We start from the raw sequence: 13,018 nt of genomic DNA, 5'->3' as shown, positions 1-13,018 counted from the left end.
GGCGACCAACCTCTCGAACTTCCTCATGTATATCAGAATCAGCTCCCTTATTGTCAAGTTTGTTGTTCACTACTTTTTCGGGATTGCAAATCTTTTTAGATTTATTCCCACTGATTTTTGCTGTGTCAAATTTGTTGCCATCTATGAAGTTTCTGCGATCTGATACCATCTTCATATTAAATTTCCCATCTTTATTCTGAAAAAAAAAAATTTAATTATACAAGGGCAACAAGTTCTCTACTGCCCTCCACCCACACCAATGGGTACAAAATTTATATATTCATACGGAAGTGATAAACCTGTATGGGCCATACAGTGCCAGGGGAATGGCAGGTAATCCAGCTTGATTTAAGGAAGAAAACAATAGCTAAAATTCCTTGGATCAAGAGCCCTTTACCAAGATCAAGGACCCATGGCAGTAGCACGAGCCTCTACTCTGTACTCTACCATATAAATTGTCAGCCATAATGTATGTGGGAAATTACTGATTAATATTTTAAATATTCTCCATGGGGAGGTGGAACAGAATTCTTCCTCCGTAAGCCATGCGTGTCATAAGAGGCAACTAAAATGCTAGGAGCAATGGGCTAGTAACCCCTTCTCATGTATGAATTACTGTACTAAATTTAAAAAGAAAAACTCTGGTTTTTCATTTAAGATCACTCTGCCTCGGTGGGATATAGCCAGTTCGTTGAAAAAAATCAAATACATGTATATACTAAGAAAAGGACACACGCAATTAGTGTGACATTACTGTGGCAACGTTTCACTCTCCAGGTCCTGGAGAGCAAAACGCTGCCACAATAAAATGTCACATTAGTTGCATCTGTGTCCTTTTACCTAACATTTTGTTGGTAATTCTACCATTATCACCAAGTATTAAGCTCTAAAACATAATTTTTTGTCAGTTTCACACTCTGCATCTTTTAAAAATTATCCACTGTCCTTGATACTATTATCTACTGCTTGTACTAAACTACATTATTTTGTACTGTATAAAGAAATAAAAATTTACATTTGTGGTTGCATTTTGTAATTTGTACTGCTTTTAAGAATACACCTACCATCCAACTTACGACCTGCTCGACTTATGACCACTCGACATACAACCGTGTTTTTTATGCCAAATTTCTGGGAAATAAACAACTATTTGTGTTGTACACAGTGTTTATCCTAAACCTTACAGTATAAAATACAGTACTAACAACATAAAAAGTAAAGTAAAACATGATATACCAAAATAAAACAATAAAATAAAGTCATTACAAAAAATGTTTTGTTGATATTCAGTAGTAAAGTTCGACTTACGACCATTTCGACTTACGACTGGTTTCTCGGAACCGAACTCGGTCGTAAGTCGGATGGTAGGTGTAGTTCAGAATAGTTTGAGTACACTGAGGCAATTTAGGAAGCTGTCCCCAGCTGCTTATGCAAAGATATCTCTCAGTGTTATACATTTTCGAAAATAATCTTTAAAAACAAAATCTTTCTGTCAAATACTTAGGATTTACCTCTCTTAGAACCGCTGGGAAGTCATTATGGAGGTGGATAACTTTGGCTAAGGCCGTTTGTATAGCGTCGTAACCTATCCCACTTCTTCCTGCTGGCTTCATCTTCTCGACTCATTTATAAAGTGGCAAATCACACAAGCTCAGCTGAAACAATGCAGATATAAATCAGGTGTGTAAATAATAGTGCTATATTAAAACATGGGCCATGAGGAACAAAATGTTGATCCCCATGAAAGAAAGAAAGAAAGAAAGAAAGAAAGAGAAAGAGAGAGAGAGAGAGAGAGAGAGAGAGAGAAACAGAGAGAGAGAGAGAGAGAGAGACAGAGAGAGAGAGCGAGAGAGAGAGAGAGAGAGAGAGAGAGAGAGAGAGAGAGAGAGAGAGAGAGAGAGAGAGAGAGAGAGAGAGAGAGAGAGAGAGAGAGAGAGAGAGAGAGAGAGAATGGAACACATTCATACAGCATAATGATGTCAACGAGATAAAGTCAGTTGATCACATGAAAATGCTGGCCCACAGATGGCTCCAACTTCATCCTGTTCCCTACTTGTATGTCTCATAACAATAAAAATGCTTTCAAATGAGCTGATGTAGGTAACAGCCTAGCTTGCCAATAAAGTTAGGAATCCTTAACCTGTAAATAGCTTGTCAATAAAGTTTTGTATCCTTAACCTTGTCAAACCCTGTGTGAAGAGAGAGAGCAGAGAGAGAGAGAGAGAGAGAGAGAGAGAGAGAGAGAGAAACAGAGAAGAGAGCGAGAGAGAGAGAGAGAGAGAGAGAGAGAGAGAGAGAGAGAGAGAGAGAGAGAGAGAGAGAGAGAGAGAGAGAGAGAGAGAGAGACAGACAGACAGACAGACAGAGAGAGGTATATGTGGTATATATGTGGTATATGTGGATACAAGCCTGGAGCTACAGGAGGAAGGTTCAGAAGTCCTACCTCAGGGACTCCTGTCCAAAGATCAAGACTGCCCTCTTGGGCTGTGTTGTAAAGTTGCAGCTAAGATAATCCATCACAGGGAAGCACTTCATGAGCTCCTCAAATCATTAGATAACCTCCAAGCTATTGTAGAAGGTCAGTGCAAGCCTACATCAAGTGACGTAAGCTGCTCAGCTGATGGTGACACTATTGACAAAGACTGGAAGTCCCACACTGAGCTTAACTCAGGGGTAAATAACTGGTGGAATTCTGTCATTGCTAAGGTCCCACAGACTGAGAGAGTTCAAAACACTACCTGTGGGAATTCTAACACAATTCCTCTGACCACCACAGAGGGAACAAATCCTCTTCCCAGCAACGAGGGAAGCCTTGAATCTGTTAATTCTCCTACACTTGACATCTCTGCTTCAGCCACTGCCAGTCCACTTGACAGTGCACATACCATCTCTGATCCTACACCTGTCAGCACACCTGCCGACACTATCCCAGAATCTGGTAACAGTGCTTCATCAGCAAGTTCTGAGCCAGGAGTTTCTCCACCAGAGATTGGTGCAGTTAATGATCAGGGAACTATCACTGCACCTGATCACCTACTGCGTAGAAATACGAACAGCAGGGACACATCTGTCAGAACTGGTAGAGGACGGGGCAGAGGACGTGGAAGAGGACGTGGAGGAGGAAGACATCTACAGCCGTCTCACCCTCCACTAACACAGTTTCAGTGGCAGTATCTGAGGACAAATCTGCAAAACACAGGAGGTGCAACAAATCCTAGTCCACCCTCCCAGGCACCTAGGCTGTGCTCTCGCTGTCACCGGAAGGGGCACACTGCCAACAACTGCCTGCGAGATACCAGGTGTAATTACTGCTACAAGAAAGGACATCAGGAGGACCAGTGTCAGAAGAAAAAGGAGCTTGACAGACAGGGCCACCTGTTTAGAGACCTGTTCTCAGAACAAACCAGCAGGATCTCTGAATTGGTGAACAAACTCACTCGTCACCCACTTAGCTACTCCTATCCCAGCCCAGCAGGTGGTATTGTGCCTTATACCAGACCACAGACCTACATCCCTGCAGCTGCCTCAGTACCCTACCTCTCTCAAGGGCAGGCACCTTACATTCCCTACACACCCACCACCTCAAGCTGACCACTTCATCATGAGGAGCCAGTCTATCAGCATCCTGTCGGCCAACATTAGAGGTTTCATTACTAATGTTGGAGAGCTCACACATAGTTTTGTGAACACTGACGGCCTCCGACATGATAGCTGTTGTTGAAACATTTTTGGATGACAGGACTCCAGGAAATTTTGCAAGAATTGCTGGCTACACCTCATGGATGAGAAGAGACAGGCAAGGGCAAGGAGGAGGTGTTGCTGTGTGCTTCTCTAAAAGTGTTCATGCCCAGCACATTGATGTTGCCACCCCTACACATCTTGAAATGATGTTCTTCAAGCTCTGCATAAACACTAGTACCTCTGTACTAGCATGTGCAATGTACAGACCTCAGTGGCAACATGCAGACCCCATCAACTTCCTAATGGAAAATATAGACTCCGTTCTGCTACAACACAACTGTCAACATATTATAATTGTTGGTGACCTCAACCAGCACCTTATACAGAGGGACTTTGATGACCTTCTTGCAGTGTTTGACATGAGAAACTTTGTTGATTTCCCTACTCATATCTCTGGCTCCTCCCTTGACCCAGTAGTGAGTGATCTGGCAGAAGGCATAGTCACTTGTCAACCCCTCGGCTACATTGGATCGTCTGACCACAAAGCTGTTTTTACCACACTTAAGATCCCAACAGAACGAGGTGAGGAGTCCACACGCACAACCTGGCTATGGGAAAGAGGTAATTGGCCAGCCCTTCGCTCTGAGCTCGCCACCACCGACTGGAATGCTCTTCTCCAAGGGAATGTTGACAACCAAGTGAAAGCCTTCACTGGACACATCCTTAATCTACAACAAGAACACATTCCTCACCGGCAATATGTGACAAAGCCTACAGATCAGCCTTGGTTTGGCTTTCGGTGTAGAGAGGCTGCTACTGCTAAGTACAAAGCATGGCGAAGGCATAAGAGACATCCTACCACATATAACAGGAACTTGCACACGCAAGCCTGTAGGCATATGGGTGACGTTCAAAAGTGGGCCATTGCTAAATGGGAGGTGGACACTAAAACCTGGTGGTCCCTGGTCAAGGACAGACAAGGTTATCTGCCTTATGAGCTCATTCCACCTCTAAATCGACAGGATGGGACCACCTCTACTAGTAGTCAAGAGAAGGCAGACCTCTTTGCTGAACACTTTGCTACCAAAATGCAAGTTCCTGATCCAGCAAGGGATCCTCCTTGGCTAGCTGCAAGAACTGTGTCAAAACTGTCAGTGGTGACAATAAGGCAGGAGGAGGTGCATTTCCTTCTCAAATTGCTTGACCAAGAAAAGGCTGTGGGCCCAGACAAGTTGAGCCCAAGAATGTTGAGAAGATGTGCAGACCAGCTAGCAGCACCTCTAACTCGCATCTTTCAGCACTGCCTAGTACAGTGTAAATGGCCCTCTCTATGGAAAGAGGCAAATGTAGTCCCTGTTCACAAAAATAAGAGCAGAGCAGAAATCAGCAACTACAGACCAGTGTCACTCCTGTCAATCACTGGTAAGATCCTTGAGACAATAATCTCAAGACAAATGACAGAGTTTTTTGACTACCACTCACTACTTTGTGATCGTCAATATGGCTTCAGGAATGGTTACTCTGCTGCTGATCTGTTGTTAAACCTCTCCACTAAGTGGCACCAGTCACTGGATGAATCCAAAGTCAGCTGTGTGGTAGCACTGGACATTGCTGGCGCTTTTGACCGGGTGTGGCACCAGGGCCTCTTAGCAAAACTTCAAGCACTGGGAATTGCAGGCTCTACGCTATGTCTCCTCAGTGATTACCTTCATGGTAGATCTCTAAGTGAAGTTCTCAATGGAACGGAATCAGCAAAACATCCTATTGGGCAAGTGTTCCACAAGGAAGCGTGCTGGGTCCATTGTTATGGAATGTCTACTTCAACGACCTCCTTCATCTCATCCCAGAATCACATGCATATGCAGACGACTGTACACTGACATTCACTTATCCAAGAGAAGAAATGCCAGCTGCTCTAAGCTACATCAATCACCAGCTGAGAGCTATATCAGCTTGGGGAAATAGATGGTAAGTAACATTTGCACCTGAGAAAACGCAAATGATGATCGTCTCTAGGCACCATGATGGTAATGCTGGTGCAGTAGTAAGGATGAATGGGAGGGTGTTGGCACCTGGAGAAGAAGTTGATATCCTTGGGGTGAAATTTGACTCCAAACTAACCATGAAGAATCATGTTGTAAATCTTGCAAACAAGGCAGCCAGGAAGCTTACAGCACTTCGCAGTATCTCGCATCTGCTTGACAGTAGGGGTTGCAAGATCCTGTACGAGGCGCAAGTACGCTCACACCTTGAGTATGCTCCACTTTCTCGGTTTGCCTGCCCCCCTCTCATCTGCGACTGCTTGACAGAGTAGAGAACAGAGCAAGACGTCTCATCTCTCGCCTGGACCCATCCTGGATAGATCTGTCATTTCAGCAGAGCCTTCAACATAGGAGGGATGTGGGTGGCCTTACTGTTATGTACAAGACCAATATTGTCAAAATACCACACTTGGATCCACTTCGAGGACAGCGTGAAACAAGCTTTTATGCCACAAGACGGGCAGAAAGCAGCAACTTCACTCTGGCTGTACCCTTCTCCAGAACATCACTCCATCTGAGATCATACATACCCAGGATGACTCAAGTATGGAACACATTCGTACAGCATAATGATGTCAACGAGATAAAGTCAGTTGATCAAATGAAAATGCTGGCCCACAGATGGCTCCAACTTCATCCTGTTCCCTACTTGTATGTCTCTTAACAATAAAAATGCTTTCAAATGAGCTGATGTAGGTAACAGCTCTTAGCTTGAAAATAAAGTTAGGAATCCTTAACCTGTAAATAGCTGTCAATAAAGCTAGGGATCCTTAACCTTGTCAAACCCTGTGTAAAAAAAAAAAAAAAAAAAAAAAAAAAAAAAAAAAAAAAAAAAAAAAAGACAGAGACAGAGACAGAATGAGACAGAATGAGACAGAATGAGACAGAATGAGACAGAGACAGAGAGAGACAGAGGCAGAGAGACAGACAGAGACAGAGAGAGACAGAGGCAGAGAGACAGACAGAGACAGAGAGAGAGAAACGTTGCAGAACAAGGTTTTATGAGATAACATATCAAGCTGTTTTGATCTTCCGTGACTTGGTGGAGCCAAAGAGATCCAAACACTGTCCCAACAAAAGCCTTCTGTTTTTTTTTTAACTTCGATTTACATGCATTGATAATATAAGACTTATGATGGAATTACATTCTGACGAACCAATTGAAAGTTGAAAATACCATAAGTTGAACATGAATATATGATAAATAAATAAGTAGATAAATAACTACTGTAACTGAATAAGTAAATAAAGAAATAACTGTAAATACCAGTAAACTGAAAAGTAATAAATGAATACAAGTTTATTTTATCAATAAATGTACAGTACTGTACAGTACAAAATATTTTCTTTTGCAGTTTTATTGGACCATTGTAAATTTGAAACACTGTAAATCGAACCATCATAAAGCGAGGAGCATCTATGGGTAGTTCTCCTTAAATAACAAAAAAGGTACACTACCATGACTGAAACAATACGCAAGTAACCCGCATATAGGAGAGAGGAGTTACGACTACATTTCAGTCCAACCTGGACCACTTACAAAGTCACAGTGTGACTTTGTAAATGGTCCAAATTGAACCAAAACGTCATCATAGCTCGTCTCATATATGCGGGTTATTTATGCATAGTTCTCCTCAGCAAGTAGCCTTGGTGTAGCCTTTCAAGTTCTCTGTTATCTCTCTTTCCCATTTACTCTCATATACTTCCCGTTGCCTGGTAAGCAACACATTCGCCTCACACACAGTGTGTCCATGGTTCGATACCCGGCATGGGTGAAAACAATGGATGAGTTTCCTTACACCCATTGTCCAGTTCACCTAGCAAGTAGGTACTTAGGTCTTAGTAGACTGGTGTGGGTCGCATCCTGGGGGACAAGATTTAAGGACCCAAATGGAAATAAAGACAGACGTGGCTAACCCTCCAGGGTTAAAAATCCCAAGAAAATCTCATCTCTTATTATTTCCATCATGACGACCCTTTGACCTTTTCTTTTGGTGTTATCGTATTCAAATTCAAAGTTTGTTCTCTATAAGGATTACAATGCTGAGTTTACAGAATTTGGTGGTTGTATGGTTTACATGTAGTAAAATAATGATTACAGAGTGTACCACAAGAACACCTAGCATGGCTAGGCATTTCGGGCAGACTTAAATTAAATCTTAAGTTTAAAATATTACAAATTATGAGGTAAGTTGGTATTATGGCTAAGTGACTAAATACTAGTTTGTGAGTTTAGCAATGTGAATGCTTTTGTTTTGGCACAGTACATAGTTTCAGTATTGGAGTATCACAGGATTCATTATTTTAAGATTGAGATTAATATTTCTGTTTATGGTCAAATGGGTGAGTGAGTGTAAGTGTGAACCACCAGGTGGTATTCGTGTAGTTAGTTGACGGGGTGTATCAGGGAGATAAGATGTTTTCTGATGGTAGTTTTGAAGTTGATGAATGTGTCTGCAGTTTAAGAATTTTCAGGTAGGGTGTTCCAGATTTTAGGGCCTTTGACATACATTGATTTTTTGTAAAGGTTTAGTCGGACACGGGGAATGTCGTAGAGATGTTTGCATCTGGTGTTGTGCCTGTGGGTTCTGTCACAACTATCAAGAAAGTGTTTTAGGTCAAGGTTGATATTGGAGTTTAAGGTCCTGTAGATATAGATCGCACAGTAGTAAGTGTGGATGTACTGAACAGGGAGTAAGTTTAGATCTATGAAGAGTGGGGGGGTGTGTTGACAGGGATGGGATTTAGTGATTATTCTTACTGCAGCTTTTTGTTGGGTTATTATTGGCTTTAGGTGTGTTGCTGCAGTTGATCCCCAAGCACAAATAGCATAGGTGAGGTATGGATATATAAGTGAATGGTATAGTGTGAGAAGGGCAGTTTGCGGTACGTAGTATCGTATCTTGGAGAGGATCCCCACCGTTTTGGATACTTTTTTGGTTACGTGTTGGATATGGGTGCTGAAATTCAGGTTGTTGTCAAGGTATAGGCCTAGGAATTTGCCCTCATTATGTCTGGTAATTAGAGTGTTGTCGATCTTAATGTTAATTTGCGCAACTCCTGCTCTGCTACCAAACATAATATAGTAGGTTTTGTCAGTGTTAAGCGTAAGTTTATTGGCTGTCATCCAAGTCGATATTTTGATCAGCTCCTCGTTAACAATGGTGTTGAGGGTGGCAAGATTAGGGTGAGAGATGACATAAGTCGTGTCGTCAGCAAAGAGAATGGGGTTCAGGTGTTGAGATACGTTTGGAAGATCATTGATGTATATGAGGAAGAGCAGGGGACCAAGGACACTTCCCTGCGGAACTCCAGTATCAAGTGGCTATGTTGTTGATGCTGTGTCTTTAATGGTGACATACTGATACCTATTAGTGAGGTAAGATTTGAAATAAGCAAGTGCATGGCCTCATACCATAATGGTCAAGTTTGTGGAGTAGGATGTCGTGATCTACTGTGTCAAAAGCTTTTCTTAGGTCAATAAAAATTCCTAGTGGATATTCTTTATTTTCCAATGCTGTGTAAAGCAGGTCTAGCATTTTTATGATTGCATCATAAATTGGCAGGGGTTGAGTATGTTTTGTGCCGTTATATATGAATATAGTTTCCTGTGCACGAGTTTCTCGAAGATTTTGGATAGCAATGGTAAGTTTGATATTGGCCTATAGTCGTTTAAGTCTGTAGGGTCACCACCTTTATGTATTGGTGTAACTAGTAAGTAATTTATACATTACTGTGTATGATAACTGTACTTATGTGTACCTTTGTGGTGTTATCCTGGGTAATCTACATATATGGTGCTGTGTATGATAATTTATGTAACTGTAGTTATGTGTACCTGAATAAACTTACTTGTCTGTTGTTGGTTTATCAGGGCCACTGACGGCTTCCCTGTGTATGTTGTATCAGGGTGAAACGTGGTAGTTACTAGTAGTTAGTTACTAGTAGTAGTATTTACTAGTAGTAGTCATTAGTAGTTAGTAATAATAGTACTACTACTAGCAGTACTAATAGTAGTACTAGTAATAGCACTACTAGTATTACTAGCAGTACTAGTAGTGTTACTAGTAATAGCACTAGTACTAGTAATAGCACTACTAGTAGTATTACTAGCAGTATTACTAGTGTTACTAGTAATAGCACTACTACTAGTAGTACTATTAGTATTACTACTAGCAGTGTTACTAGTAATAGCACTAGTAGTACTAGTATCATGCTGTATCGAACCCGACTTCCACATGTACAATACAATTGTGGAAAATACTGTATATATTTTCCAGAAATACAGTAGTTATATGTAAATAGATGGCCATACTGTATTTAAAAGAATTATATTATGGAAAATGGGAAACTGGACCTGCGCCTGCGCAGACAGGAGAGTCGCCATTGTTAATTTGAATTGGATACAACGTTAGTGTAATGGGAAGGAATTTTCGTGCTCTAGAGGTTAAAATTGGGCTGACACCTCTCAAATAGGAGGCGAAATTGTTGGATGTGCATTCCTGTATAACAATTTTTATTTCTTTTCTAAGGTTACAATACGTGATTTACATGTTATAAAGTGTTGTTAAGTACAAAGAAAGCCACTAATTTCGGGCATGTCCCGTGGTGGCTAAAACTCTCGCTTCACACGGCGAGGGTCTAGGTTCGATTCCCAGCAAGGGTAGAAACATTGGACGTGTACGCCTGTTGTCTATGTTCACCCATCAGTAAAATAGGTACCTGGGTGTTAGTGGACTGGTGTGGGTCGCATCCTGGGACAAAACTTACCTTATTGATGTAAACTAGGCAAAAATAGCAAAAAAATAACAGTATAACAATTAATACAATTTACATTGTTACAACAGTAGAATTTTAAGCATTTATTAATGTTATAAATTGATGAAGAGGTTTTATATTTTTGGGGATTTCTTTTTCTGAGTCATTTCAAAGTAAGTTCCTTCACATACGGGTACACATAAACATAGTTATATAAATTATCATACATAGCAGTGTATGTGTAGATTTCCTGGGATAATCCAAAAAAAAGTCAAATTGACTTATTACCATTAGGGTTCTTGATTTATTTCCATTGGGAAGATTATTATTATTATAATCAAGGGGGAAGCGCTAAACCCGGAGGATTATACAGCGCCTGGGGGGGGGGGATGTGGAAGGCATTCAGGCTTAATTCGGGGAACTGGAGCACAGATCCAATTCCCTAAATCAAGAGCCCCTCACCAACATTCCATTGGGAAGATAATTTGTTGCTCAAAACTGGGCCATAAAAGAAAAAGGAACAAGAGTTCTTTTGTAAATAGAAACAAGAACTAGAACCGGCTTCCTACTAAAACCGTTAAATAATTATCCGTAGAGCGGAAACATTGAACTGACTAAAAGAAAGTCGATGACTAGGTCTCCCTCCTGTAATGTGCCTGGAGGGCAAAATAGAAGAGGACAGGTGTCCCAGAGAGAACGGGGGGGAAATTTGTCTCTGATACTCAGGCGAAAGCGAGACGCCCACACCCGCCGAAGGCTGACGCAGAAATCCCTGATCATAAGTAATCTTATTAATGTTCATGGTGTTGGGGGGCCATTAAAGTTGAGGCTTCAGGTTTATTAAGGGTCACTAAAGCTGAGGCTTCAGCTTGAGGGCCATCAAAGGTGAGGATTTAGGTTATTTAAGGACCACCAAATCTAAGGCTTCATTGATCACTTTCTCCTGGGGTCCAGGAGCACAATTACTGCCTTAAATTGCATGGGAGTGACATTGCTAACAAAGGTTCCTCCAGAAAGAGAAATTGAGAGATTACATTGACACCTTACATCAAGTGGACATCAGGATTAACAATGGCAGTGCCAGGAATATTATTATTTTTTCTTCATGTTCTTATTCTATTTCCTCTTTTTCTTTCATCTTCTTGGGGTTTTATTGGGCCATTGACAGCTTACACCGTACAGCTTCCGTACCTCAGTTTTTATTGCTGTTGTTGGGTATTAAGGGCTGTGATGGCCCCGAGTCTTACAGAAACCATTCATCTAGTTATGGTTGCTAGGAACGAATCCCAGCTTCTGGGCCCTCTACTCTGCTGGCCGCTACTGGGTTCTCTCTCCTGGCTGCGTGAGCCCTATCATACCTGTTCTTAAAACTATGTATGGATGCTGCCTCTGCTACTACGCTGTCTGGGTCATTCCATTTCCTGACCTAAGGCTAAAAATTATTTCCCGATATCCCTGTGATCCAGCTGTGATTTTAGCTTCCACTAGTGCCCTCGTGTACCCGAAACCCGCCTGGTACAAGCTAATTGCTTGGTTATTTAAGATTTTATTGAGATTTTTCACCCGAGACTGATCGATCAGGCTCTGATCCACCATGAGGCCTGGTCACAGACTGGGCCGCGGGGTCGTTGACCCCCGGAACTCTCTCCAGGTAAACTCCAGGGGATGGGGGTTAACCATCTAGCATATTATTATTATTATAATCAAGGGGAAGCGCTAAACCCGGAGGATTATACAGCGCCTGGGGGGGGGGATGTGGAAGGCATTCAGGCTTAATTCGGGGAACTGGAGCACAGATCCAATTCCCTAAATCAAGAGCCCCTCACCAACATCAAGGAACCTTCCTTGAGGGGACCATCTAGCATAACCCACTGAAGTCAGTGTGTCATCGGGAACTGGCTGTTATTCTTCCATTGTGATTCTTTTATCTTCTTCCTCAGAATGCCACCTTTAATTAAGGTCGACTAGCACCCAGGTATTTACTGATAGGTGAACAGGGACAGCAGGTATCAGTAGACTGAACACCTAGATACCTACTTACTGCTAGGTGAACAGGGATAGCAGGTGATTTATTCATCTAAATTCACAGGCAGAGCCGGTTTTAGACCTTGGGGGGCCCTCAGCATGGAAATTAAATTGAATTACAAATAAGAAATTAACTAAAATAAATGATAAACAGCTTTTTTATTTTTTTTTTTTGAAAAAAAAAAAAGTTAGGTTTCGAAGACGTCTGATTTTATTTTTCTCAATTTTATTGACTAATAACAACATTGACTATAATTTTCAGTTTGTAGTATATTCTATCTTCATTCAAATTACCCATGTATATTTATTTATATATACGGTGGCAGCTGACCAAAAGGACACCACAGGACACCAAAGGACACCACAGGACACCACAGAACACCAAAGGACACCACAGGACACCACAGGACACCACATGTCTGGGTCTGAATCACAGGGTGTGTTCTTATTATTTTTTTGCAGATGTACCTGGGTATGCGTGTGGGTCCTCAGAAGAAATATCTGGTAGTGGG

General features: G+C 41.7%; 1 protein-coding gene across 2 annotated transcripts in view; it reads right to left on the bottom strand.

Moving 5' to 3' along the window:
• LOC128698218 (uncharacterized) overlaps positions 1-9,718 on the bottom strand; it is a gene marked incomplete at its 3' end in the record, with an annotated part of 62,762 nt that extends 53,044 nt beyond the window's left edge. Inside the window, 3 exon segments of one of the 2 annotated variants that reach the window (XM_070081227.1) lie at positions 11-196; positions 1,512-1,655; positions 9,576-9,718. In XM_070081227.1, coding sequence (XP_069937328.1) covers positions 11-196; positions 1,512-1,613 — 288 coding nt within the window. 2 annotated transcript variants of the gene reach the window in all.
• Positions 9,719-13,018: the final 3,300 nt, after the last annotated feature.

This window comes from Cherax quadricarinatus, unplaced genomic scaffold (genome assembly GCF_038502225.1).
Source record: "Cherax quadricarinatus isolate ZL_2023a unplaced genomic scaffold, ASM3850222v1 Contig1997, whole genome shotgun sequence".
Taxonomy (NCBI): Eukaryota; Metazoa; Arthropoda; class Malacostraca; order Decapoda; family Parastacidae; genus Cherax; species Cherax quadricarinatus.
This window is presented reverse-complemented; position numbering and strand designations above follow the sequence as displayed.